General features: G+C 36.6%; 1 protein-coding gene across 6 annotated transcripts in view; it reads left to right on the top strand.

Annotated features, from left to right (window-relative positions):
• The window catches only part of KTN1 (kinectin 1), a 119,900-nt gene extending 106,199 nt beyond the window's left edge, over nt 1-13,701 (top strand). For 4 of the 6 annotated variants that reach the window (XM_079911892.1, XM_079911894.1, XM_079911890.1 and 1 more), the window contains 5 exons: nt 160-243; nt 3,116-3,199; nt 5,216-5,308; nt 6,170-6,290; nt 12,527-13,701. In XM_079911892.1, coding sequence (XP_079768018.1) covers nt 160-243; nt 3,116-3,199; nt 5,216-5,308; nt 6,170-6,290; nt 12,527-12,531 — 387 coding nt within the window. In that variant the 3' untranslated portion in view covers nt 12,532-13,701. The remainder of the gene's footprint in view (nt 1-159; nt 244-3,115; nt 3,200-5,215; nt 5,309-6,169; nt 6,291-12,526) is intronic. The other 2 variants (XM_079911895.1, XM_079911893.1) reach the window with 1 other exon arrangement.
• The last annotated feature ends 1,308 nt before the right edge of the window (nt 13,702-15,009 follow it).

Genomic DNA, 15,009 nt, shown 5'->3' with positions numbered 1-15,009 from the left:
TACTTATGATAGAATTTTTTTCAACCTTCTCAATTTAAGTTAAATTTATAACAGTGATAAAATATTTCAGTGTAAGTTGTTTCTGGCAGAGCTTCCAAGTAGCATACAAACATGGGATATCATAAGGAAATCAATCTTAAACTCTAAACTTCATTGCAGCTGAAAGATCTGTTGACTGAATTGCAGAAAAAACTTGATGATTCATATTCTGAAGCAGTAAGACAGAATGAAGAGCTAAATTTGGTAAGAAGCTTGTTCTCCACGGGGTATCAAGTAGGCTCTGAAAACACTTGTGTTGACATGTGGAGAAACCATCCAGACTTCTCCTTGCTAACACCTTTAGCTTGGCATTTTTATAAGTTTAAGATAATCTTCATATTCTGATGACTCAAGATGGTCTGTCTTTTCTTGATTCCTAAGATGATCCTTCTTTTCTTAGCTCCTAACAATGGCATGTTTGGCTTGCAACTCTTTTTCAGAATTTTCTGTGTTTTATAAAACCAGATTTCTTCAACAGCATTATTTTCAGTGAATAAAGAAATGAAACAAACAAAGACTGGCTGAGTTGCAAAGATTCTCTTCTCAGAGTTAGCATAGTTAACTGAGCCTCTTATTTTCTAACCTGGAAGGAGATTACTGAAGGAGGAAGATACATATTCTTCATTCAAGGGCAACGATCCAATGTAGCTTCTTATTTTAACTGGCCTTTCTACACATTATAGATAACAAAAAGCTTGTGGAATTCTTTATCATCGTCTTATCATTCAGAGCATAATAATCCGAAAACTACAGACTCAAAGTTAGTTAAATGTTGTATAAAGACAGAGTACCCTGTATTCCCATTCTTAAATTTTCTGAAAATTTACACTGAGGCAGGCTTGTTTTTTAAATAAACATGACTATCTTATTGTATGTTTGAAACAGTAATCATTATGTCTATCTGTGACTTTTAAAACTTAAGAATATGATTAGATTTTTAAAAAGTACTTGAATGGGGCTTCCCTGGTGGTGCAGTGGTTGAGAGTCCGCCTGCTGATGCAGGGGACATGGGTTCGTGCCCCGGTCCGGGAAGATCCCACATGCCGCGGAGCGGCTAGGCCCGTGAGCCATGGCCGCTGAGCCTGCGTGTCCGGAACCTGTGCTCCGCAGCGGGAGAGGCCACAACAGTGAGAGGCCCGCATACCGCAAAAAAAAAAAAAAGTACTTGAATGAACTCTAGTACAATTGCAGTAAGACAGTTTTCTCCTTACTATAAGTTAACGCTGCCAAGTTTGGGATTTTCTTTTTAGTACTGCTGTATGTACCAAAGAAAATTTCTTAACTCATTCATGTTAAGCAGTGTTACAGCAGTGATTTATGGGAATCAATTTTCAGAGTAGAGCTCTCTATGAAATGTACACAGAGTCCGCACCCCGACACACACACACACACACACACGCCCCTTTCTATTTTTGAAATAAAATTTACCTTTATTTTACCTTAATTGAATCATTCCCACTGCAGTGTGGGAATGATTCAATTAAGGTTTTATGCATACGTTTGCTATACATTGCACAGATTGGTACTGTGATATGCAACAGCTTTAAGTGATATGCTTATCCTGTAATGTGGTTTTTTTTTTTTTTTTTTTTGTGGTACGTGGGCCTCTCACTGTTGTGGCCTCTCCCGTTGCGGAGCACAGGCTCCGGATGCGCAGGCTAAGCGGCCATGGCTCACGGGCCCAGCCACTCCGCGGCATGTGGGATCCTCCCGGGCCGGGGCATGAACCCGTGTCCCCTGCATCGGCAGGCGGACTCTGAACCACTGCGCCACCAGGGAAGCCCCTGTAATGTGTTTTTTAAAAACCCACTTCCACCTACAGTTGTTGGAGATTTTACTTTTAACTTTGATGCTTTGTGGCTGACTCCAGTGCAGCATCAAACCCACAGGATTATGGTTGAGTCTCCATTCAGTCTGATGCTCTCTTTGTACATTTTGACCCTTTACTTCTGTCAAGAGGTCATTTTGAGTGATATTTAAAATTTTTTTGCCTTGAGTTTGCAGTCTTCATTTTAATCTTCCTGTTTGCTTTTTGCTCAGGGTAACTGTTGCCACATTTTAAGATATATTAAAATAATTTTGTTTGCTTATACATTGTGTGTTCCTGGGCCAAAGGAATAACCTCTCTGATGTGTGAAATCAGAGTTAAGTAAAGGAGCAAGAACTGAAGCATTTGGGATAAATAGAGTTCCCAAAATAAAATTTCCAAATGGAATGTCCTGCACTAATTCTCTCTACATGTTCGAAATATCAGTGTCTTATATTTCCCCCTTTTGGGTTTCCAGAACTGTTTGGAATGCTGTGCCTGTGGGTGAGAGACATAATTAACTTGATGAGTTTAATAAGAAAAAGTTATCTTTTGTCAGTGAGTCCATTTCCCTCATTCTTATGTAATCAGAATAGTTACTAAGAGAACAGTCATTATGTATTAGCTCTAGAGTTTAATAGAGCTTTATAACTGTTTCAACAAGTTGGTTGAGATGTATATATTAAGACATGCCTTGTTGGTATAGTTAGGCCAGTGTGGTCTTGCACTTATCTTTCTAGTGACATCTTAAAGGATGAGTGACATTTAAATTTTTGAAGATTTCATTTTACTGGATTTGTAATCTTCTGTTCAATGTTTTTATTAAAAATATTACACAATTGATTCTTCTTAACTGAACTATATAGGTTAAGAAAGCCTTTAAACATTTAAAAACTAGTAAAATTTCTTATGACTTGCCTTTTAATTTGAAATAAATGTGAATGAACTGCCCTATGAATAGTGAATAGTAATACTTTAAAAAAAATAATCTACTGGAATTTGATGGTTTTGTTTTTACATTTGCAGTTTTCTACTCTCAACTCTAGTTGGTTTTGTAGCTTTTCTTATGTTTAGCTTTACAGATTGGAACCTGCACTTCTTAGCTTTTCTGTACATCTGGTGCAGCATATTGGCTAATCCACTGTGCATAATAACTGTTAGCGAGCCCATTCTTTCTCATTCATTCTTCAGTCCTAGAGGTCTCAGCATAATCAAAGAAGGAATCAAAGAAGGATGTGAATTAATTGTGGTGTTCCTGTATTTTTACAGTTAAAGAAGCAGTTAAATGAAACACTTGCAAAACTTAGAACTGAACAAAGTGAAAGACAGAAGGTAGCTGGTGACTTGCATAAGGTAAGACACTGCTTGTCCTGAAGATGCCATATCATCATATTATGTTGTACCTTGAATCTTAAGCAGACATACTGCTAACCCTGGATTCATTCTTTCACATCATTACATTAATTTGTTTATAAATTTAAGCTGTTTGTTATACAGTTACATATTTGGAACTAGACTTTTTGGCTTGTTTTTCCATTCTTAATTCGCTTCTTCATTTCATCATATTTATATAATTAATTGCTTTGTAAAGTGTAGATTAAATTTTGAATTCAGTTGATGTGACTCTTAAAATTGGTTACATCTATATATTTTTTATTGGGATTTGCTTATATAGTCATTTACAAAGTATGTTTCTTTTGATCTTCATGAATGTGAAAGAAGTATATATAGACCTCTGATGTTTCAGAAATTCGTCCCTTTATTTCTTTGTAGAAATATGTTTTTCTTAATCTCACATGTAGATGGGTGATTTTTAGGATTACATTTTTTATTCTTTGCGTTAGGTTGACAAGTTATTTGTAATTCTGTTTTGAGTTTTTTGTTTTTTTTTTGTGGTACGCGGGCCTCTCACTGTTGTGGCCTCTCCCGTTGCGGAGCACAGGCTCCGGACGCGCAGGCTCAGCAGCCATGGCTCACGGGCCCAGCCACTCCGCGGCATGTGGGGTCTTCCTGGACCGGGGCACGAACCTGTGTCCCCTGCATCGACAGGCGGACTCCCAAACACTGCGCCACCAGGGAAGCCCCTGTTTTGAGATTTTTAATAGTGTAATTCATAAATGCTTTTATCAGAGCTGCTTTAGAGCTAAGATTGTTTATAGCAGATCTAGTCATTAGCAAAACAATTAAATTTGCCACTCTTTTAAAGGTTGAAAGAAATATTTGTTGGTTCTGTATGATTATATCATAATTGTTATGCAAAAGTCTAGGAATCTAGAGTTGCTTCAGATTACTTTGATGTTGTCACCAGTAGATAAAATGTGAACTTAAGAAGTTTCATTAGGTTTGAATCCTACTGCTGCCACTTCTGAGCTGTGTGACCATGGGGCAATTATTTGCTCTTTGCAAGTCTCAAGTTTATCTTCTATAAAATGGCATTTACAAGAGCTGTTTTGTGAATGAAAATAAATTAAGAATGTGAATTATTAAAAAAAAAGTTTCAGAACTCTGACTTAGATATATGATACATTGTCAGGATTGAGCAATCTGATTTATATTTTGATAACGTGAATGTTTGATCACTGGACAAAATATAAAACTTGCAGTTTTAGCCTAGCAGTTTATTTTCTCAAGAGGTACTTTAAGGATATTAAACAGGTGCTCAAAGATATGGATATGCCGTGTTATTTGGCATAAAATGGCAACAGTAGTTGAAAGTGAACTGTACCATATCTATGTAATAGAAATACTGTGCAACTCTGAATTGGAAATGCACATAAATATTTATTGACATGTAAAAAGAAAATGCTTCGTCAAACAGCATGTATGTTAAAAGCCCATTTATAGAACATTTTCTACCAATTTTCTGTTAGGACATATATGCACTAAAGAGGGATCTAGACTAGGAGTCAGCAAACTCACAAACTGTTTTAGGATTTGTGGGCCACCTATAGTTTCTTTCATATACTCTGTTTTTTTGTCTAGCACGACTCTTTAAAAATGTAAAAACCAATCTTAGCTTGTGAGCTCTACAAAAACAGGCTGTGTGTGGCTAGATTTGGCTGACCTCTGATCTAGACTAATGTTAACCTAAATATCACTGTGCTTATTTCTGCTTTTTATTTCTTTATACATTTTCTGCATTGTTTGAACTTTTTAAAATGGTGAGCATGTGCTTTTATAATCTGGTGGGGGAGAAAGCTATTTGATTTGGGGGAAAAAACGGAACAGGTTGGCTTTACATTGTATTTTGAGAAGAGCTTTAGTTTTGTACAAAATATAATGAGTGTAAGAAAATCACTCATATTTTTTCTTGTATATATTTATTTATCAGTTGTATTATTCAGAGACTCCATATTGCTTTCCTCACAGGCTCAACAGTCACTGGATCTTATCCAGTCAAAAATAGTAAAAGCTGCTGGAGACACTACTGTTATTGAGAATAGTGATGTTTCCCCAGAAACGGTATGCATTTTCTTTAGCTCCAAATCTCTGCGCTGATTACCTTGTAAATTATGTGAAGAATAAAAAATGTACAGGGTCCATTTCTACCTAAAAAAAAATGCCTTTTTAATGTGTTTCTATCAATTATGTTGCATTCTTAACTCAAGGTTATTTTTTCTTTGAGGTATCTTATCTGAAATGCAGTGTTCTTATTAATGTTTGTTTTCACTTTAGCTTGGTGAGACATTATTATGTTAATGTTTAGGTTTGTGGTGGAAGGTATTATGGTGTACTGCTTAAGAATGTAGACTCTGCTGCTTGTGTTGAATCCTGGTTCTACTATTCAGTAGCTGTGTGACTGACTTAGGGGAAACTTTTTATCCTCTCTGTGCTTTAGTTGCTCCATCTGTAAAAGGCAATGATATTAGTACCTATCTTGTAGGATTGTTGAAGGGAATAAATGAATTACTATATAAAACACTTAGAATAGTGGGTAACACTTAAAACAGTGCTTCAAGTTTAGTAAGAGCTCAATATATGTTAACTATTATTTTTCTGTTGTTATGAATGTACTCTCCTTTGGTTCCTTGCAATTTTTTTTCTGAAAGGAGAAATGGATTTATATCTGATATTCATCGATTCTAGATTTTTCCCTTTGTAACCTAGTGACAACATTTATAACATAACTTTCTTTGATGTAAACTAATTTGCATGCTAGGTTAGCAAACCCTATTGCGCTATGTGGTTTTTATTGTCAATTTTCATATCATCTTTCAGATTTTTTTGTTTGTGTTTAAAACAGCAATAAACTATTTTTGGTTTTGGTTGCAAATGCCTTTTTCTTGTGCTCAGCGTTTTTCATCTCTTCCGTCTTCTTTTTAGGAGTCTTCTGAGAAGGAGACAATGTCTGTAAGTCTAAATCAGACTGTAACACAGTTACAGCAGTTACTTCAGGCAGTAAACCAACAGCTCACAAAGGAGAAAGAACACTATCAGGTATTAGGTAAGAATAACTGAAGTATTATTGTCTGTCTATAGATAATTGACATACTGTGTGTGTGAATGTATGTATAGTGTGTACTTACTTTAAATATAGGAACTCTTGTTACCCTAGTGGGAATATTCCCTCTTTATCTCTCTCAGAACCTCCAAATGACAGCTTTATAGCTTTCTTGGAGTTTTATTTCCATCTTGTACATATTTTTTGGTCTTGTAGCTTGGAGGAGAAAAAACATACCTTATCTTTTTTTTTTTTTTTAATATGTAAGTTTCATGAGTATAGCATTATACATGTGTACACTGCAAGGTGATCACCACCACAAGACTAGTTACCATCTATAACCATACAGTTGACTTCCTTTTCCCATTTTGTCCACCCTCCAACTCCCTTCCCCTCTGGTAACTACTCAGCTGTTCTCTTTTATGAGTTTGTTTTTGTTTTGTCTGTTTGTTTTATTTTAGATTCCACATATGAGTGAAATCATATTGTCTTTCTCCATCTGACTTATTTTATTTAGCATAATAGCTCCAAGTTCTAACCATGTTGTTGCAAATGGCAGGATTTCCTTCTTTTTTATGGCCAAGTAGTTCACTGCGCGTGTGTGTGTGTGTGTGTGTGTGTGTGTGTGTGTGTGTGTGTGTGTACACATACATACCACATCTTCTCTATCCATTCATTCATTGGTGGACACTTAGGTTGTTTCCATATCTTGACTATTGTGAATAATGCTGCAGTGAACATATCTTTTCCAATTAGTGTTTTCATGTAAAAACCCTTTTTCTTTGCCTCTTTTGACCTTTTTACAGAACAGACTCATAACTTGTTTACCTAGGTTTTGTTCATTGCCATAATGTCTGCAACTGTTTCTTTAGTTTATCCTGATCTTAGTTCTGGCAAAATATCTGTGTGATTTCTTTTTTTTTTAATGACTTGGTAAAATAAAGTGACTATAATGTTTTTACTGAGGTAAGATGCTGAACTGAAAATCAAGTCGTCACAGTTTCTTTACATTGGAAGCTGGATTTTATTTAAGTTTGCTGTGGGTAATCAAAGAAATCCATTTTTTAACTCCTGAAGTGAGAGTGTTAACTGAAGATAAACAAACCAAGCTATAAAATTTTATTGACTGTATTACCTGGAAATGCATGTTGATTGATTTGATTCCTGGGTTTTACCTGTTTCAAGAATGACTTAAGTCACAATGCCTTGGGTAATTAATTAGGGTGTTCTGATACGCACTGAATACTTTAGATATTCTTCTTTTGAAGCTGTTTGTTCTATAATAATCGTGGTGTCCTGGACATGAGTAGGGTGGCCTGTGCAATGCCAGGGGGCAACTCATCACTTAATTGTCCCTTTCAGAACCCAAACTTAAGACTCTTAGGTTATACAAAGGCCTCAGGATAGGTTAGGTGCTCTGGAAAAGTTGGTATGGACCTCCATCTTGGTCACAGGGACATTCTGTCTCACTTTTGTAGAATGATTGTCCTCTGGCCTGTCTTAGCATACACTCTCCTTTAAAATGCTATTTCAGGTGAGTTACCTCTAAGAAGACTTTTCAAATAAACCCAACTCATTCTTATAACCTGTCAGCAAAAAGAATTATACCTTAATCTTTTATCCTTGGTAAGCTGACCTCTCAGTTGCCTAGAGTTAAATTTCTGCCACCTGACCACTCTTCCCCAAACTAGAAAATAACCTCGTTTCCTGCTTCCCAGGGCAACTTTCCTTCCCACATCTTCAGTCCTGCTTCAGTCCTGAAGTCTACATCTTCAGTCCTCTCCACTCACTGCTTCTGTTCAGTCTTGAAAAATGCTCAAATATATTATTTTAACTTTGCACTTTCTTTAGATTACCACCCTAATTTTTTTACTTCACTGTTTAACAAAGATTCTTAAAAGAAGAAACTATTCTCACAGTCTCATGCTACTAACTACTCCATCTCCTCTAGAATGGCTTCTCTTTCTGCCATTCCGTTGAAACCGTTTTTGCTGAGGTAATTCATTAATGATTTCCTAATTGCTAGAGCTAATACAGGATCATCTTTTGCATATAAGACACTGAAAATAGTTGTGAATTATTCTAAATACGGTGAGGTCAGTCCTTAGGCCTCTGTTTTCTGAGGGAAGGGTTTCGCTTCTGAGAACCTAAAAAATTATAAGATGGCCTGTTACCCTTTGCCTTTAGACCTTGTCAGTAGTATCTCTCCAGCATCTCAGAAGTGTTCTTCAGTATTTTCTTTTTCTTCTCAAACATGTGGTCTGAACCATTTTTGCTTGCCTGTTCCCACATTTGCCTTAATCATATTAAATTTGAGATTTACACTGATCATTGGTAGTAACACTTTTATTTTTCCAGACTTTTTTCTTCCTAATTTATAAAAATGTAGTGTGTAATTTGTTAAAAGAAATACATATACCCTGGCAACACAGCTGAACTGTTGTTTAGCAGACAGCTCACCTAAGTGATAGATAACTCAGCATTCTTTTGTTAGCTGATGAACTTAATTTCAAATTTGGCAAGTGAAAGGGCGGTTGAGTGGTCAGCAGTGTATCATGAAAGATAGATGGATTGTATGAAGCTAGAGGTCCACCAGCACTTGAGAACTCTCTCCTTGCATAGGTTCTAGCCAGCACTGACAGTGATAACCCCTCCTTAGGGATCTCTTGGTTCCCACAGCTCTTCTTTATGCCCTTTAAATGTTTGTGTTACCCTCGAGTTTTTAACTTCAGCCATCATTTTTGCTCAGTGTATTCTCCCTCTTGTCAACTCTTTTAAAATTACTACCAGATAATTAAATTGGAAATACAGATTTCTTAATCATCAGAATTTATAGGTTAATGTCTGATGTCAAGAATCTTTTTTTCTTCCCTGCTTTATTTAGGTATATGTTATTACTGTTTTTTTTTTTTTTAATTAAAGCATAGTTAATTTACAATGTTGTTTTAGTTTCTGGTGTACAGCAAAGTGATTTAGTTATATATATACATATATATTTTTTTTCATATTCTTTTCCATATAGTTTATTACAAGATATTGAATATTCAATATGTTGAATATTGAACCTTATTGAATAAGGTTCCCTGTGCTATACAGTAGAACCTTGTTGTTTATCTTGTTTTATATATAGTAGTTTGTATCTGCTAATCTCAAACTCCCAGTTTATCCCTCCCCCAGCCCCCTTTCCCCTTTGATAACCATGTTTATTTTCTGTGTCTGTGAGTCTGTTTCTGCTTTGTAAATAAGTTCATTTGTGTTATATTTTAGATTCCACATATAAGTGATATCATATGGTATTTGTCTTTCTCTTTCTGACTTACTTCACTTAGTATGATAATCTCTAGTTGCATCCATGTTGCTGCAAATGGCATTATTTCATTCTATTTTATGGCCAAGTAATTTTCCATTGTATGTATGTACTACGTCTTCTTGTTGATGGACACTTAGGTTGCTTCCATGTCTTGGCTCTTGTAAATAGTGCCTCTGTGAACATTGGGGTGCATGTATTTTTAATTAGAGTTTTCTTCAGCTGTATGACCAGGAGTGGGATTGGCATATGGTAACTCTATTTTTAGTTTTTTGAAGAACCTCCATACTGTTTTCCATAGTGGCTGCACCAATTTACCTTCCTACCAGGAATCTTACTTCTTTTTAGTATATACTACAAGTACATATGAATTGTTTAAGATAATGCTGTACATTTTCAGTAAGAGAAAAGCTATTTTTAAAAGACAAAAATGAGAGATGATGTATAGTAATTTAGTTTTCGAAATCCTAATACACAGAACTTAGCCTTTCTTTGAGTTGTAGGGGCATTTGTCTTGCGCTCTTAATTTGTAAAACATTAACCCTTCTTTTCTTCTGGAAGTCTTCCTGCTCATCTGCTATCCTTCTCTCCCCACCCCTGCCACCTCCCCAAACAGAAGGCTGTCATCCGCCTGTCCCCCTTTTAATTAAGGTAATTGTTTTTGTAGCTTTGGATTGTTAACAGTAGTATTTTGTAGTATACTTTTTTGTTTCCAGATACCTACTTTTTCTTGTGTTTCATATCTGCCTGGCTTCTAAGTGTTCCAAGTGTATGTCCGACTATATCAGAAAACTTTATCACCCCATGTCTTAGTCTGTTTGGGCTGCTATAAAAAAAAACCCATACATTGGGTGGCTTAAGCAGCAGGCATTTATTTTTCACATTTCTGGAGGCTGGGGAGTCTGAGATCAGGGCACCGGTAGGTTCTGTCAGGTGAGACCCACTTCCTGGTTTAAAGATGGCCATTTTCTTTCTGTGTCCTCACATGGCAAAAGGGGCAAGGGAGCTCTCTGGGGTCCTTTTTAAAAGGGCACTAATCCCATTCATGACAGTGGAATCTCCTAAAGGCCCCACTTCCAAATACCATTACATGGGAGTTAGAATCTCAACATAGGAATTTCGGGGGATGGGGGAGACACAAACATTCAGACTATAACACCCAGGATCTTTTACCTTGGAACCTGTTTGTGGAATCATGTGGAAGGAGGCTGATGATTTTAACAGCTGACACTTCATGAATGTGCCTCTAAGAACGAACATGCTTCTAACATATGGTCATTCATTTAAATTTTCACAACAACCCAGTGCAGTAGATAGATAGGGATGATGGTGATGATGATGATGATTAATATTATTACTTATTTTTTTATTCCCATTTTACAGCAGACCCAAAGAAGTTCTGTAAGTTGCCCAAAGTCACACAGCTAGTAACTGGGTGAGCTGGGATTTAAATTAAGGTGGTCTGGGCCTAGGCCCTGTGCTCTTAATCTGCACTTTTCTTCTCCCTAATTCAAGCACTATGTGCTCTGATCCTTGTCACAGCTTTCCTTTCTCCTCATTCTGTCTAATCCTTTATTGCCAGCTTCTTATAGTTTCTTCCTTCAGTTCTGGCTTTTTCCTAAAGTTGGTAATTTGGTTTGTCAGTATTGAATTGGAGAGGCTCTTGAAGTTATCCAGGAAAAACTGAGGTGAAATTTTGTGTATGTGTTTTTTATATATGTGTCCTCCTTACTCCCTTTAACAAATAGATTCTTTCATGATACAGTTTTCTCTTGTTTCTGAAAGGAAAAAGTTCTTTTTTGGTGCTATTGGAGTGTAAGAGTTAATGTTTCAGACAAAAACTAGCTTTTATTTCTACACTTTATACTTGACTGTCATATGGATCAGGTTTTCATTTTGTGTAATGTGTTCACACAGCACTTCTTAGTTTAATGTACCAGTGGGCTATGTAGACTTTCTGATTAGCTGTTAATCTTGTCTTAATTAGAGAACATGATAGCCAGTGATAACTTTGTTTTTTAACTTTCTAATTGCTTCTTTTCCCCTCAACTTTCTAATTTTGAAAAATTTCACACTTAATGAAAAGTTGAAAGGATATATAGTGTATAACACTGACACCCTTCAGCTACTTCATCTCTTTATTTGTGTATACATATTTTGTTGATGTCAACACATTTGAAAGTAACTTTCAGATAATATGACATTTTACCCCTAAGCACTTAAGTATGTATCTCTTAAGAACAAAGACATTCTCTTACAAATCCATAGTATCACTGTCACATCCAAAAAGACCAGAACAGTAGCTCTAATATCATCCATTTTAAAGCCCATATTTGTGGCCCCACTTATACCCGAAATATCTTTTTAGCTATTTTTTCCAAACCAGGATCCATTCAGACTTCACATGTTGCATATGGTTAAGTCCTTTTAATCTCTTTAATGGCTTTTGAAGTTTAATTTCTTTAGTCATTTTATCTGACTTGGAAAGCTTCAAAAGACCTTAGGAAATCTCTGTCTGAAGCTTCAATTATTTATTCACCGGGGGAGAGTTGTAAATTTCAGTTTCTTTCCAGTGCTGCTCACTCACCTTATTAGCTTTACAGTCTCTTGAGTAGAACAGTAATACAAATGGATTCCCAATGTTGTTCTCTTAAATGTTTTCTAAATAGGATTTTTAAATCCCTGTATTATTCTCAGTTTGGTCTGAGATTTTGGTTCGCATATTTAAAAATCCACCTTCAGAAGCTCCTTCTGAATCCTGAGATTTTTCTCTTATTTTTGATTACCATCAGTATTAATTGTTCTGATCTTAGTTGAAAAGGCCATGCTAGATCAAATGGCATATGTACTTTTGGTATTTGACAGATGTCTTCTGATTGCCTTTTGGTTTCTTTGTTTTAAAATGAATTTCTTTCTTTCTGATCTTTTACAGAGTGAAGTAATTGGGAAACTGTTCATTCAAGGATAACAGAAGGCATTGTATTATATTTTGCCAAATTAAAGCCTTATTTATGTTTTCACCCTTTCTACTTTGTCAGAAACACTGAACAGAGTTTTGTCTTTTCTAATCCTTGTTAGACTACTGATTTAAAGAGAGAGAAAAAAAGCCAACTCTGTAGACACCTTCAGAGTTTAGTTTTATAATAAAAACTGTTTGAATAATTAGACCTTTACATTCCTGAAAATAAAATAAACATGTAATCTTGTATCTTATTTTGCTCAATAAAATTGTTCAGAAGATCAAAAGTGGTAAAGACAATGTAAAATTTAACATTTTAATACAGATGTTGTACACTGTTTTACTTAACATTTTGGGGAGCAACTGCCTCTGACTTCAACTCAAGAAAACACTTTTTGTTGCTAATGTAATCGGTTTTTGTAATGACGTCAGCAAATAAAGGGATGCTTATTATTCAAACTGGTTTTGATTTTCGTTGAGCTTTAACAGATTTCATTAGCACTTAGATCAACATAATTTAGAGCACAATCATTAATTGCAACTTCAGACAGGGTAGGTTTGTTGCTTGTACACCTTCTCTAACTAGAGCTCTGGGTCTTCTCTGTGGTTCTGTGCAAGGTAAACTGTGTCCTGAAGGTAGTGTGGGTTACAGAAAGGATGGGGCAAGTATTTAGGGTTTCAGACCTACCACCCCTGCTTCAGGTAGAAGAGCTTTACTTTATTTTTACTATTACTATTATTATTTTAAGTAATGATTAACTTTTTTGTTTCCTTCTTATCAGACACTTTTACACAGTTTACATATGTTACCTTTTTTGTTGTTTGAACATGTTGATAACATATGTTATCTTTTTTTCTTTTTCTTTTTTAATAATTGGCTGAAAACACTGAGTGCTCAGATGCTAAATAACCATTGACAAATGTCTTATGCCACTGAGTATTAAAGTACCTGCTATACCATATGGTGGCCTCCTTGCTGTTTCAGCCATGCTTCTACCATGGGGCCTTTCCACTTTCTGTTCTTTCTGCTACAGCTCTCTTCTCTTGGGTGTCAGTCTTGGCTGGTTCGCTCACCATCATGAAATCTGCTTAAATGTCACCTTTTTCATCGGGTCTTGACTACTCAGTATTCCCCCTGCCTCCCTATCTGCCTACCTGTCTTGGTCTATAACGTTAACAGTCCTCCAGTATATACTTAGTCATTCCCTATACCCCTCCCTACCAGAAAGTAAGCTCCAGGAGGGCAGGAACCATCTCTTTTGTTCCTTGCTTTATCCCCAGCCCTGAGAAAGTACCTGACACTTAATTGTGCTCAAATACTTAAATGAATGAATGGGTGAAGTTCATCTTTATTATTTATTTATTTTTTTGGCCACACTGCATGGCTTGTGGGATCTTAGTTCCCCGACCAGGGATCGAACCCGGGCCTGGCAGTGAAAGTGCCAAGTCCTAACCTCCGCACCACCAGGGAATTCCCGAAATTCATTTTTATACCTTGAGGATTATCTAAAGTGGTGCCTTCACCATATAGCGCGTGCACCAAATAGTATTTCTAAAGTATAGAGAGAGAAACTGAAGAAGCTGCTCATGGCCATTGGTAACTGGACTGGGAATTTGGGCTACCTCAGGCCGTGGCTGCTTTCAGCAAACCACTGGGAAATTGGTCTGAAGGCCAGCCAGATGCCATATCATCGTCGTCTCTTTTTCCTTTGCCATTGCCTATAAAGGTACTCATGTCTCTGCCTTCTGAAAAAAGCAAACAAATCCCACTTTCCATCTTACAGCCTCTTCTTGCTATTTTTTTTTTTTTATAAATTAATTTATTTATTTTTGGCTGCATTGGGTCTTTGTTGCTGCACGCGGGCTTTCTCAGTTGCAGTGAGCGGGGGCTACTCTTCATTATGGTGCGTGGGCTTCTCACTGCAGTGGCCTCTCTTGTTGCGGAGCACAGGCTCCAGGCGTGTGGGCCTCAGCAGTTGTGGCCCACGGTCTCCAGAGCACAGGCTCAGTAGCCGTGGCACACGGAGTTGCTCCATTGCATGTGAGATCTTCCCGGAGCAGGGCTTGAACCAGTGTCCCCTGCATTGGCAAGCAGACTCCCAACCACTGCACCACCAGGGAAGTCCTTCTTGCTGTTCTTGCTCAGAACAACTGTGTAACTGTATTATTTTTCAACCTCCTTATATGTTTGAATTAAAAAAAAATTGCAAGAGATTTTGAGGACTCAGTCTTAATCTCTGATTAATTTCTGTTCCCTCCCTCAACATCCCAACCAAATATGTGTTCATCTTTTTGCCTCTGAAGTGGCGGGAAGTTCACAATTAGGTACAATTGTAATTGTTAATGGTTATTAAGTTACTGTATTGAAAGTTGTGTTCCTGTTACTCACATCGGTTTGTCCTACTTCCTTACTCCAGAATCACATAGGAAAAGCATACCATACTCCCATTCAGTTA

This window comes from Stenella coeruleoalba (assembly GCF_951394435.1).
Source record: "Stenella coeruleoalba genome assembly, chromosome: 2".
Lineage (NCBI taxonomy): Eukaryota > Metazoa > Chordata > Mammalia > Artiodactyla > Delphinidae > Stenella > Stenella coeruleoalba.
This window is presented reverse-complemented; position numbering and strand designations above follow the sequence as displayed.